Here is a 14,950-nt window from a genome sequence, read left to right as displayed (position 1 = left end):
TGCCATGACCACGTTGGTGACTGTAGTATTCCTGCTACTCTAGTTTCTGGGAACGTAACTATAGGCTGCAGTTGCTATTACTTACGTTCTATCCTGTAGTCTTACCTGTGTGGATGCTTGCTGGTGACTGTTGTTAGCCTGCTTGCTCTGCTTCTGTGGACGTGACAGTGAGCAGCGGTTGCTACTAGTTACGCTCCAATCTATAGTCCTGTCTTGTACCTGTCTGAATGCTTGCTATCGCTAAGGCGGCACAGTGCGAATTAAGGCAGCACAACATCGCACTGCGCTGCCATTGTGTTTTATTTGTAGCGATATCGGAAGCCCAGAGCTGCAGTTGCTCTGGGCAGCCTGTGTAACCTCTTTCATTATCCAGCTCTTAGCCTTGTTGCGCTGGGTGGTCAGAAAGTATGTCCCCCCAGCATTAGAGTTATAATTACAGTAATGGCAATGATGAAACTAAATCCAAGTTCAAGAACCTTTGTCAAATCCAGAGAAGGGTAATGTTTTAAAATAACAGAATTCCAGCATTAGGTTTACAATGCAATTCAGTGTCAGGGTTCCTACATTGCAACTCCATTTAATTTAACTTACAAACTGTATTTGGCCTTTGTACTTTAATGACTGACTATTAGCTACTGAATACTGGCTATTTCATTAATCAGCACAGTAGAACTGATGGCCTGCTTTAATTACTACCGTAATTGTTTCATGCTAGTCCACTGCTTGTTATACTGCATTGGCCTAAAATAAGTATGCAGTGTTCTCTCTCAACTGGCTGGCTTACTTATTCTAGATGTACAACTAACAAATCAGCATGCCTGTATGCAAGTAGCATATTTTAAGAGGTACTAAGTACAGCTCCCACACTTGCTCCAGTAAAGGTAAAGAAGTAACATGTAATGTTTAATTTTACCACTAGATGGCTTATGCGAACTATGGAAAATAAAGATCTATATCTATTTCTAGCAGTTCTGTGGGAGAAAAGCCCTTTACAAATGTTATTGCATAACTTTTGTGTCAAATTCCATTAAAATATGCATTCCTTTCTTGAAAAAAAAGCAAATGCGCCTCTAGTGTGATAAAATTGTAAACATTTAAAACAAACCCAAATAACTGCACTTATTCCTATCTGAAGAGTAGTAGTCTGACCTGATGAAGGGGGAAGCCTTCAAAGAGCATTGTGACAAGAGCTCTACTGTTGAAGATTACCGTATGTTGACATGTTCAGCAGGAGCGTGTTTGTAATCGGTCTGTTTTGACTGTTGGTCTTGCAGTGCCGCTGGCCGAGTTGTTCCAATCTGGTCCTCTATCTCAGCTTGTACACTGTTTTTAATCATTACAATTTCATCAGGTTGGAGAAGGTGCGTTAGTTTGTTTTTGTGTTTTGCAGTTTCTCCATTGGTCCTACCACTACGGTCTCTTTTAATGTGAAGTTTTTGGATATTATTTTTATTTACAGTTGGTCTTATCGTAGTGTCTTTGGACTTTTATTAAATAATTAGCCTTTGGGAAAAGGGAGTTGTGTAAGGGTAGCCTTTATTTTTGTGAAGAGATGGTAAACCTTTTTAAGTTTATGCTGTTTATTTCTTTCTTGCCACTAAGGTGACATTTTAGGAGCTGCCATTGCGGAAAATACGGGAATGCTGGAGTTGAATCTCAGCTGGAATCTCTTTCGTGGGAGGGGAGCAGTCGCTATTGCTAAAGGTTTAGGGGTAAGAGTATTATATGATTGTCTCACCAGCAACTGTGACATTGTTCTTGTAATGAGTCTGTGTTTTGACAAACAATAATTAATGTATAAAGGTATGATAGAATATACAGGTAGTCCCCGGTTTACGAACGCCCGACTTACGAACGACCCACCGATACGAACGTCCGCCGACCCGCCGCGATGACGTCACGCACCTGGGGACTACCTCTTTTACTGCCGTTCCTTAAGCAGAGTAGGCGCAGCGGAAGCCAGATAGGGGACATCTTACCTGTTCCATGGTGGTGTAACGTCCCATCGTGCTGCCCGGAAGCTGCGCAACCCGTCCTCTTTCTCTGTTCACTGTTCCCCCGGCGGATTCTCATGCGTCACATAATGACGCAATCAGTGGGGGCGCATGAGAAGCCGCCGGGGGGGACAGTGAATAGGGAGAGGACAGGTCGCGCGCAGCTTCCAGGCAGCACGATGGGACGTTACACCACCATGGAACAGGTGAAATGTCCCTGATATAGCTTCCGCTGCGCCTACTCTGCTTAAAGAATGGGGGCAAAGGTGACATATGGGAGGCACATGGGAGACACAATGAAGACCAAGGAGACACGGGGGCCAGAGATGAGCCAGAGGGGGACACTGGAGGCACAAAGGACAGAAAAGGCACAGCGTCCCGACTTAAGAACGGATTCAGGTTAAGAACGAACCTACAGTCTTGTTCGTTAACCGAGGACTACCTGTACAGTATTTGTATACCATCATCAGTAAGCGAGAAAACAGCACTGTCACTACATATGGAAGGCATCACCTTTCAAAATATGTTATAGCATACAGCCTTACTATCTCTGGAACAGTGACTCTTCTCACTAACAAGGTTTTGTTGAGGCCCAGGTGAATGCCGTTATTTGATTGGACGTCCTGGTCAGATAGGTATTTGACAACCTAGCCAAGTCTACTCGTGTTTCTGCTATATCTAGCCTACCCATTGCCAACCCTCTGTCTACTTCTGTCACATCCCTCCAGCCCTGGCCACACCCTCACACCCTTTTCATTGTTGTGTGGCCTCACACCTTTACTAAGGCTGAGCAAATGCCTCATGAGGAGAGAGGAGTAAGATAATAGTTGGTCACTTTCTGATCTGACTCTGGTGACTCACCAGCACATAGAGTGTCATTTGTCACAGCAGTCAGTGCTGCTGAGGTAATAGGGCTGTATACTATACAGCCTCAGTGCCAGATAAGGGTGCCACTTACCCACTACTGGGCCTATGGCATGACAGTATTGTATTCCTCGATAAAAAGGTCCTCCTCTCTGAAACATTGGATTTGATTTGATTAAAGCTCTTTTGAAGAGGATTGCATGCTGTACTCTTATAAGTGCCAACAGGTTGCAAATCATTTGAATAGATTGCTTAAATAAACTCTCATAATGCATTGAAGTGTTTAGATTAGCAAGAGTAATAAGCCATTATACAAAACTCACAATGCATGAGAAATTAGTTCTTGGAGTTAGTCAACAAAGCATTATTGTAAATTAATAATGCATAAAAGAATTGTTAAAATAAATGTTGGTTTGTTTTTTTAAACGAATAAAATAGGAATATACCTGCTGCATCAAATCAGAACGACCTCCAGCAGCCTTTTCACTTTCGATCATTTTGAAATTCTGCCCCTTTTTGGCATGCTATGGCGAGAGTGATTGCTGTCAGCTGAAGTCCCCATGACTTTCAGCCCCAGACTGAGTGTAGAGACTGGCTGCTCCCTTGGTAGTTACGCTGGCCACCCCACCCTCCTACACATCAGCTTGCCCATGCCACCCTGCACTACCTGCTTCATGGCTCAACAAGAGGAAAGACAAGGGGCAGTGGTGGTCACATAACTCAAGGATTGTTTAGACTTTAATCATGCATTATCCCACTAATGGCAGGAGGTGGGAAGGTAAATGGGTGTAATACATTTGTAACTGGAGGTGCGTGTTAAGTGGTGTACACTGTACACACACCAACAGGTATTTACACTAGATACCTCAGCAGCAAAATGTAATTAGAAAAAGTGTTTGGTGTCCAGAAATAAGCAACAGGCTGTCAATGTTTTTCTGCACGTTTAAAAAAAAAAAGAATTAGATGCAAAAAGCTACTGACTATTATGGGCTGTGAGATCTCATGCATTTTAATATGCGTAAAAACTGCATCTAGTGGGAACGAGCTCTCATGGCAAGTGCCACATGGACTGTCCATCTCACAGCTCCCTGCAGGGAAGAGGATAAGGCGTAGAAGCACTAGAGCCATCGCTTCCAACACCTGTGGTCCAGACAAAACTGCATGCCCTATTTAAAGTGGACCTGAACTCTTGCACAGGACAGAAGGAAAACATAGAGAAATGCACCCCGTATGTATTTAGAGAGTTGAATTCCCCCTCATCTGGGACTAATCACCACCAAAATTTGATCTCTCAACTGTGTCAGCTCAGGAATCTCCTCTGCCATGGCAGAGCAGCTAATTGGTAAACACAGGATGTTAACACTATATCTGCTTCTATGAAAGCAGGAAGTAGGCACACTACAAATTTATTGCAGGATTTGTATCTGCTGTAACAAAGAAATGTTTTTCTTTAAAGGTTATTATGCTGTTGCGTATGTTTTAGAGCAGAGAAGAAGTTCTGAGTTCAGGTCTGCTTTAAAGTGGAGCTGTCAGCTTTACTAGCTCTACTATACTATAGAAAAAACATATATATGTAGATGAAATACTTGCTTTACTTAGAAATAATATGTATTGCACTGTCCACATTTTGATGTTAGTGATTTTCTATAGTAAAACAAAGATAAAATCCTTCTTAGGATTCTCAATTTTGTCTGTAGCTATCTTGAAGCCATTCCTGGCATAATTTCCTCCCTTACCCGGTGTATCATTGCCCACCTCCCTCCCAGTCTTTAGACACTCCCACCCAGGTCTGCAGTAGAAAGTGCATTGAGAAATATTGGCCAATCAGAGAGGAACAGAGGTGTGGGAGAAGAAAATAGGAGGGAAAGAGGTTTCAGCCAATCAGGCTGCATTAGTTAAGTCTGAGGCAAAAGTATAGAAGAAAAAAAGAAAACCCAAGATGTCCTGCAACCTCTGTTGTGCGGCAGGGGTACCAAATAAGAGCCAGGGAATCTGGGGAATGATGTTTAATGGAGAAAAAAAAAATAAAGAGTGATTTTTAACTTTTGGATTGCCTGGTTAGCATCCTTATTAACCACTTGAAGATCAAGGTCTTAAACCCCCCCCCCCCCCCCCCCCCCCAGTGACCAGGCTATTTTTTACAATGAAGGCCACTGCATCTCTAAGGGCTTGCTGCAGGGCCGCACAAATCAGCACACAAGTGATTCCTCCCCCCCCATCCTTTTCTGCCCACCGACAGAGACACATCAGTTCCTGCAAAAGATCAGTTCCTGCAAAATGCATTCATAGTCTATGATATCTGCAGATCTCATACACACCTTGTTTAACGGACATTCCTCTGCAGATCAGACAATTAAACAAGGTGTGTATGATGATCTGCAGATCTCATAGACTATGAATGCATTTTGCAGGAACAGATATTTTGCAGATACTGATCTGTTGCATGTGTACAGCATCTTTGTGTAAAGCATCTTGCAAAGATTTTATCTGATGGGGAGTTCAGCTCAATAGAATAGACTGTGTAGGTATGGCTCTCATACTACATGGAAGGGGGTAAAATTGGTCTGTGATCTTTCATTTTCCAAATACTTTTATCTGATGTGTGTACCCACCTTCAGGGTTATTGTGAGGGTAAGCATAGTGTGAGAATAAGGGTAGAGTGAGAGTAGAGTAGTTTACTGTAAACTGTCCCCTTACCCCTTGGGATTGCTGTTACTGGTTTAACACATCCACTTTAAAGGGACACTTAAGTCAAACAAAAAAAATGAGTTTTACTCACCTGGGGCTTCCAATAGCCCCCTGCAGCTGTCCGTTGCCCTCGCCGTCTCCCTCCGATCCTCCTGGCCCCGCCGGCAGCCACTTCCTGTTTCGGTGACAGGAGCTGACAGGCTGGGGACGCGAGTGATTCTTCGCGTTCCTGGCCACAATAGCGCCATCTATGCTGCTATAGCATATATCATGTACCATATAGCATCATAGAGGGTGCTAATGTGTCTGGGAACGCGAAGAATCACTCGCGTCCCCAGCCTGTCAGCTCCTGTCACCGAAACAGGAAGTGGCTGCCGGCGGGGCCAGGAGGATCGGAGGGAGACGGCGAGGGCACCGGACAGCTGCAAGGGGCTATTGGAAGCCCAAGGTGAGTAAAACTCATTTTTTTTGTTTGACTTAAGTCTCCCTTTAAGGTTGAAATGTATATTTTTCCCTGTGTTATCCATTCCCTGTTTAGCAATTATCATTTTATGAACAGGCTAGCTAAGTAACTGTGACAATGCATAAGGAGACTTCCGGAAAAAACCACAATGACTTTATCTAGAACAAACACATTATCTTGTGGACATCAATTCATCTCCCTATAATGGAACAAAGCCGCTCTCTCTGAGGCAGATTAAACCTATTTATCATCATTTGTACCTGCAGGTATTTTCTTTAGAGGAACACATGATTTCTTTCCTTGTAGGAAGATGATACATAATTTATGGCACGTCTACACTGCCAAAAGCCAAATTTACCCTTAGCTTCTAAATGTGTGTGTATATGTACAATATATATATACTGTATATATATATATACTGTATATATATATATATATATATATATATATATATACTGTATATATATATATATATATATATATATATATTGATGTTTTTCTGGCTTTGAAGAGTTATTTTCTTACTCTTAAGGGGGATATTTGCTAACTAACAGTAAAATTCCTGTTTATGTAGCATAGCGCACATTACCCTAGCAATGCGCGTTACCTAGGTAATGTGGGTTGCCCTAATTTCGCAGTGTGCTATGTGAACCTGTAAAATTGTTGTGCGTTTCTGTGCATGGCAGTTTTACTGTCAGTTAGTGAATATCCCACAAGATGCGTGCACAATACTATATGTACAGCTTCTCACTCACATACAGCAGAGTATCACTCCTTTTGTTATGGGGAGAGAGGAGGGATGATGTGCAGCAGTAAGGAGGGGAACAATGGACTCAGCCACTGATTGTTGCTTATAGATTTGCCATGCTGGCTCATTAAGCGACCTCGTCAGACCTGGGGGGGGACATGTACGCATGCTAGATTCATGACCAAGATGGCCTTACAGGCCGGGAATGCTCTAACATATGTACAAGGCTATATACATACTTTTACAGACACAAAGTGAAAGTATGTGTGGTATATAAACCTGATTCAGAGCAGAACATACAAAAACATTTACCAAAGTTCAGGCACACTTTAATACTACGAATCAGCTGATTTCGGTGCGCGGCTCTGAGAGCCAAGCGCCAAAACTGGGCACCGTCATAACAGCAATGCTATGATACGCACCCTGCGTAGCAGTAATTCTGGGCTCTGGCGGCTGCCAGATCCCGAATTACAACTCCCTCCAAGTTGCGACAACTCGGAGGGGGAATAGTATGTAACGCCGCCTCGGAGTTTAGCGGCAGCAGGGAGAGCCGTCATTCTGCTCTCCCCGTGCCGAACTGAGCGGCGCCGATCAATATGACATGCACCGTTAATACTATTAGTGATTGAAGTTCCCCTTAAGAGCCGCTTCACACTACGTCCACCGCAGTGTGGACAATATAATGGCATCGCAACACAATGCAATTATATTCTAATGGTGCTTCCCCGCTGATGCGTTTTCAGTGTGGTGTGACAATTTCCGACAGATTAACATACACCATGCTGCGCATTATCAGCAGATGAGTGCAGTACTAGTAAGGAAGAATCACCCTTATGTCTTATTGGTCTTCACTTGCAAGATAAGAATTGATCAGTCTTTTTTTCCTTTAAGGCAAATATTTTTCTAAAATTGCTTGACCTTTCTTACAACGGGTTTGCTAATGATGGAGCCACTGCTTTAGGAGAAGCACTGAAGGTTAACAATGTTTTAGAAGAATTAAATATCAGGTAAGCAGTAGGCAGAGAGCCCACCTTAAACAAGCACTGCATAATAAGTTATCAATTTATAAAGTTTAAAAGTAATAATAACCACAACCAAGTGCAAAAAGTATAATGTGAATGAATGGAAGAGTGAAGTAAAACAGACACAAAATCTACCTATCCCTGCAGAGATAAAGTGACCCCATACCTGGAAAATCCTAACTAGACATAAGTCCTGAGTCTCTACAAATTAAAGGCTCAGAACTTGGATATTGAATGTGGAATAAACTTATAGATGTACAAAACCAGGGAGTATAGACTGCGCTAGTGCTGTGACCAGCAAATTCAGCCACCCAGAAAAGCAGATAGCAGGACATTGATAAACTCTACTCTTACAGTGCAAATGACTATAGTAAAATTTCAGTGATAGATACTGAGATTTTACAACAGCTAAACATAACCATATTCTCTGACAGAACATATTCTCCCTCTATCGATGCCTAACCTTAACCACCACCCACCATGGCTTACCTTAACCATCACCCACCACGGCCTCCCTTAACCACCCTCCCCAAGGCTAACCTTAATTCCCCCCCCCCTTCCCCAGCTAAACTTATCTACTCCCCCCCACACACAACTAACCTTCACCACCACCCCATGGCTAACCATAACTGCCCCCCCCCCCATGCCAAAACTGCAATTGGAGGCCCCTCCAAACATCCGCCAAGTTGGGGAGCCCAAATGTACTGCTTCCCCCATAAGGACGAGGCTCACTTCTTGCTGCACTACTGCAAAAACACTCTTCTAATGTTGTTTACAGACTGCTTACCCATTATACAGCTATCCATCACCCACAACCCAGGACTCAACCCCCTTCATATTCCCCATCTTTCTTTTGCTTGGGCAATTGCAGTATTACTCAAAGGAAGTGTGTGAGAGAGAGAGTCTGAGTGAAAAAGAAAGAGACTCTGTGTGAGAGAGAGTAGAGTGTGTAACCCAGCAAACTATGCAGATTATTTACATGAATGGAAGGATGTTGTGATTGCCATAGTGGGGTGAGATGCAGACTCCATAAGTTCTTGTGCTGCACAGTGATCTAAACATGAGGAGCTATACTAGGCACAGCACTTAGCAGCACACAGACATGGCACAGAGAAAGCAGCTATCACTAGCTTTCATGGGAATCTTTGGCCACAGGACCACGAAGAGGTAGGTGTATAAAAACTTACTCAGCTCTTATAGTCACTTTACCTGGGTCACTACAGTAACATTTCTCCATATTTTTCTCCATGTGCTCTGATGTTTGTGCCACATTTGGCAGAACGTCAACGGAGTCAGAAGAGGAGCTATTACAATGTCTAGTAAGAGAGCTGCAGTGGGATGTAATTTGTACAAACCAGTGCACTACCCATCATTATATGACCCAATGCTACCGCCCTGCCCCAGTGAGCCCTAGATAACTGCCTTCATTCTCTTGTGACAAATATGGGCCCTGTACACCAACATATTATGCAGCGCTGTACAATAGATAAAGTGTTGCAAATTACTGATTAACATAGATAATAACAAATGCAATCTAAGGCATGACAAGAAGCTGATCAATCAAACGTATATTCTAAGTGTAGGTAAATACAGAATACAAATGGGAGTGGCCAAAATAGTATCGAAGCGTTAGAGCAAATGGAAGATTAAATAGACAGTTTTGAAGAGGTGGGCCTTGAGAGCTTGTTTGGATGTGTTAAAATGAGGAGGAAACCTAATAGAATGAGGGAGGGAGTTCCAGAGAGTGGGAGCAGCTCTAGAAAAGACTTGAAGCTGTGCATACGAAGAGCTTATAAGCATGGGCGTCCGCACATAGGCAAAACCGGGCATCTGCCCGAGCCTGGCCGCCCGCTGCCCCCCCCCCCCCCCCTGGCCGCGTGCCCGTGCAGCCAGCAGGAGGGGAGCAGCGCAGAGAAGAGAGAGAGCTATGGGCACAGTGGGGAAGGGCGGACGTCTCCCCCCCCTTCCCTCACCTTAGGGGGCTCTCTCTCCCTCGCTTTCCCCTTCGGAATGAAGTGTGCAGCGGCTGGGCAGCGGGCGGAACTTACCTCGTCTCGCTCCTGCGCTGGAAGTTCTGGTGCCGCACTCTGGTCTGGACCAGACCAGAGTAGCGGCTAATCCATCCGGCGCGTGCGACGAGAGGAGGTAAGTTCCGCCCGCTGCCCAGCCGCTGCACGCTTCATTCCGGACTCCGGAGGGGAGAGGGAGGGAGAGCCCCCTAAGGTGAGTGCCCATAGCTCTCCCTCTTCTCTGCGCTGCTCCCCTCCTGCTGGGGCACACATGGCCACTTTTTCTGGGGACATATACCCCTGCCTACATATACTGGGACATATCCCCCTGGCTACATATACTGGGACATATACCCCTGCCTACATATACTGGAACATATCCCCCTGGCTACATATACTGGGACATATACCCCCTGCCTACATATACTGGGACATATACCCCTGCCTACATATACTGGGACATATCCCCCTGGCTACTTTTTCTGGGGACATATACCCCTGCCTACATATACTGGGACATATCCCCCTGGCTACATATACTGGGACATATCCCCCTGGCTACATATACTGGGACATATCCCCCTGGCTACATATACTGGGACATATCCCCCTGGCTACATATACTGGGACATATACCCCTGCCTACATATACTGGGACATATACCCCTGCCTACATATACTGGGACATATCCCCCTGGCTACATATATTGGGACATATCCCCCTGGCTACATATACTGGGACATATACCCCCTGCCTACATATACTGGGACATATACCCCCTGCCTACATATACTGGGACATATCCCCCTGGCTACATATACTGGGACATATCCCCCTGGCTACATATACTGGGACATATACCCCTGCCTACATATACTGGGACATATACCCCTGCCTACATATACTGGGACATATACCCCTGCCTACATATACTGGGACATATACCCCTGCCTACATATACTGGGACATATCCCCCTGGCTACTTTTTCTAGGGATATATACCCCTGCCTACATATACTGGGACATATCCCCCTGGCTACATATACTGGGACATATACCCCCTGCCTACATATACTGGGACATATACCCCCTGCCTACATATACTGGGACATATCCCCCTGGCTACATATACTGGGACATATACCCCTGCCTACATATACTGGGACATATCCCCCTGGCTACATATACTGGGACATATCCCCCTGGCTACATATACTGGGACATATACCCCTGCCTACATATACTGGGACATATACCCCTCCCTACATATACTGGGACATATCCCCCTGGCTACATATACTGGGACATATCCCCCTGGCTACATATACTGGGACATATACCCCCTGCCTACATATACTGGGACATATACCCCCTGCCTACATATACTGGGACATATCCCCCTGGCTACATATACTGGGACATATCCCCCTGGCTACATATACTGGGACATATACCCCTGCCTACATATACTGGGACATATACCCCTGCCTACATATACTGGGACATATACCCCTGCCTACATATACTGGGGACATATACCCCTGCCTACATATACTGGGCACATATACCCCTGCCTACATATACTGGGCATATATACCCCTGACTACATATACTGGGCACATATACCCCTGGCTACCTGTTCTGGGGACATCTCTACCCCTGGCTACCAGTTCTGGGGACATCTATACCGCTGGTCACCTATTCTGGGGACACCTATAGACCTGGGGCTACCTATTTTTGGGGAACCACTGCTGTCAGATTGAGTGTATTTTGGGGAACTGCTGCCAGGTGAGAGGTGTCTACATATAAAGGGGGCATTCTGCCTATTTATGTGAAAAGCTGTCTATTTATGTGCCTCATGACTGCTGAATTTGTCTTGTTGCGGGCCTCATGGTTACTGACTTTGTCTTGTTGGGGGCCTCATGATTTGTTGGGGGCCTCAAGATTGCTGAATTTGTCTTGTTGGGGGCCTCATGATTGCTGAATTTGTCTTGTTGGGGGGCCTCATGATTGCTGAATTTGTCTTGTTGGGGGCCTCATGATTGCTGAGTTGTTCATGTTGGGGGCCTCATGATTGCTGAATTTGTCTTGATGGGGGGGGGCCTCATGATTGCTGAATTTGTCTTGTTGGGGGTCACATGATTGCTAACTGCGAGACTATGGAAAAAGCTGAATCATCATCATATGAGACAATAGCATTAAACCTACTTTTTCCGCTTTTTAAAACAGAAAATGAAACTGGGAGGTTCTAAAAAAAATGAATCATTTTTTCAGGAGTACGATGGATGAAATTGTTTATCTTCACAGTTTATTTTCAACTTAATTTTCCATAATGTTCATGTATGAGTTAAAACGTTTGTATTTAGTTTAAATTGCTGTTGGCACTTTGTGATAGTAAAGTGACTTAGCAGTTTGGACACTCGACCTCCAAAAGGTTCGCCACCACTGTCCAAATTTAATGTCCCACCATTGCTTAGTTCATGTAAACTTGTCTCCACCCACGACCACACCCACATTCTGGTTCATGACCACACCCATTTTTCGGCGCGCCGCATGATTTAGCTCCATACACCAACCCAGATTTGCGCCACCCCGCTTTTTGCTTCCCACTTTTTGCCCCCCCCCCTGGAAAATTTTCTGCGGACGCCCATGCTTATAAGTGAGGAAGACTTTCAGTATATTAGTAACTCGTTATGTAACCAATTTTGGAACATAAAGCATTTTTAGTTTAGTGGAACCTGAACATTTTAGTATTTTCTTACAAGCAGGAAGATGGTTAGCAGATGTGGGTGTTTTATATTGTTCAGTAGAATTCCTTTGTATAATTGTATTTTATCCCTTTATATTGTGAGCAGGATTTAACAGTGTATGTTGTGTTTTGTAGCAACAACCGCATTTCCTTGCAAGGTGCTTTACGATTTGCATTGAGCCTTAAAGAAAACAAAACTCTGAAAGTACTAAAGGTAAGCTAAGCCTTATTTTGAAGGGAAATTGTATGGGGTTTTTTTCCAGCACTAAACATGCAAAATAACAGCATTAAAGCAAACTCATTACAACTGTACCACAAATCCTGCAGTCTATTGTTGTCCATTGGTGCCTTGTTATGCCCCACTTTGTAAAGTATTTCTATTCTAAGCTAGAACATGGTGATATGCAATAATTTAGCTTAGCTAAATAACCCCTTTTGTGTAGCTGTGTTTGCTTACAGCTGTACGCCTATTCAGCACTAGGTGTTAGGCAGGGTTCCGGCTGAGTTGAGGCATATGGAGAAAGATACTGTAGATGCAGAAAATCCTAATAGTGTTGTATTGCTGGGCTGTGAATTGATTTATGTATTATTTATTTATTGTATTTATAAAGCGCCAACATATTATGCAGCGCTGGACATTAGTTTAGGTTACAGACAATATTTAGGGTGACATACAGCAATATGACAATACAGGAGTACAAGAAAACCAGATCACACTGCACAGTATGAGTACAAGGTAATGCTTAGTCAGTCACTGGATGAAGCATGGAGATCGGCTGTTTCCGCCTGTCTCCGTGCTGAGAACCGCATCAGCGCCCCCACTGGAGCTAGGGAAGGTTTGCGGGATGTTTCGGGGGAGCCAGCGCTGGATTGCCTGCAGCTACGGAGGAGGGGGGGGGCCTTGTTGGGACCCTGGGACTTCCCCCTCCTGAGCTGGGTGCCCCCCAGGGGAACTTTTTTTTTGTTGCAAAGTCTCTTTAAGAGGAGATCTTGCATAATCGGGGGGGAGGAAGAAGCTGAGATTCTCCATTGTTTCAATGTTAGCGTTAGCTATGCTATGCTTTGTTGCAAAGGACTGATGTGTAGACTGATTGGGTGCTATGTTATTTTTATAAAAAGTGGCTGTATTTGTAAAGATGTGATCTTGTAACAGGCTGTTTTTCTATCTTGCTACAATAAAAACATTAAAAAAAAAAGGTGAGTTTTGAGGGCCTTCTTAAAGGTGTTGAAGGAAGGGGCTGCCCTAATGGGTGGAGGTAGGGAGTTCCATAGTGTTGGAGCGGCTCTTGAGAAGTCCTGGAGGCGTGCATGGGACTGGGTGATGTGGGGGACGGTCAGGCGAAGTTCATTGGAGGAGCGGAGTGAGCGGCTAGGTGTGTATCTCTGAGTAAGATCAGAAATGTAGGTTGGACAGGTTTTGTGGACAGATTTGTAGGTCAGACACAAAATCTTGAATCTGATTGTGGACTGATAGGAATCCAGTGGAGGGATTCACAGAGGGGAGCCGCCCTGGTGGAGCGATGGCAGAGGAGTGGATAATTCTGGCTGCCGCATTCATGATGGACTGCAGTGGGGCTATTTGGCTCATAGGGAGACCAAATGATCTGAAATTATGTTGCTGAAACCCTCTGGTGCCAAATTCATGAGTGGATGAACTCAAGTTCTCTTAAGTTTTGCCCTCTGAAATTCACCATTTTCCACTCACTTCTGCTTATCCTATCCCTATAGATTTTTTTTTTTAACTTTCTCTCAAATATTAAATCAGAAATTATAGAAATCAAACAAAAAATATATTGATTGGTTATTTGAAGTGTGCACCACCAAATCGACAATCTGTAATTGTGGTAAAGTCCCCTTTAAGGTATGTAATAATATCATAACCCCCTTAGGGGAAAACTTTTTCATATACGTGTTTCATAGGTTTTTGCCTGAGAATAAGCTCATGTTATATGCACAGTACTCAGTTTGCTTTTCCTGCAGTAAGATTGATCATGTTGTGCTATACATGTTTACTGATCTCTCAAAGCAGGCAAAGGAAAGCCTTGGCTATACAGTACTATGATCTGTTAAGAGACTTCGAAATCTTTTTACATGTATGCATAGAGTGTAATTGTATACACAGTATAACAGTGGGGATTACATCATTTTCTGTTTACAGATGGCAAGAAACCCAGTACAGAGTGAGGGTTGCTTTGCCATCCTTAAGGCTATCCAAGCAAACTCAGAGTCAGCCATTGAATCACTGGATTTCTCTGTAAGTACACTCTGGATCTTATAGCATATAGTTTATACGTGCACTGCTTGTACTCCTGTGATTAATGTAGTGTACTGGAACACAATGGGTCCGATTTATTAGGCTGGATACAGATGCAGTACAAGGGATGGAAAACACAGTGTAAATATAATAAGCAG

The 14,950-nt window shown here is 44.0% G+C and overlaps 1 protein-coding gene across 1 annotated transcript in view; it reads left to right on the top strand.

Moving 5' to 3' along the window:
* Positions 1-14,950, top strand: part of LRRC74B (leucine rich repeat containing 74B) — a 75,996-nt gene that overhangs the window by 36,696 nt on the left and 24,350 nt on the right. The window contains exons 6-9 of the mRNA XM_068238732.1: positions 1,603-1,712; positions 7,649-7,764; positions 12,674-12,752; positions 14,697-14,792. Coding sequence (XP_068094833.1) covers positions 1,603-1,712; positions 7,649-7,764; positions 12,674-12,752; positions 14,697-14,792 — 401 coding nt within the window. The remainder of the gene's footprint in view (positions 1-1,602; positions 1,713-7,648; positions 7,765-12,673; positions 12,753-14,696; positions 14,793-14,950) is intronic.

The sequence above is a fragment of the Hyperolius riggenbachi genome, chromosome 1, assembly GCF_040937935.1.
Source record: "Hyperolius riggenbachi isolate aHypRig1 chromosome 1, aHypRig1.pri, whole genome shotgun sequence".
Lineage (NCBI taxonomy): Eukaryota > Metazoa > Chordata > Amphibia > Anura > Hyperoliidae > Hyperolius > Hyperolius riggenbachi.
Note: the sequence above shows the minus strand (reverse complement) of the source record. Positions and strands in the feature narration are given on the sequence as shown.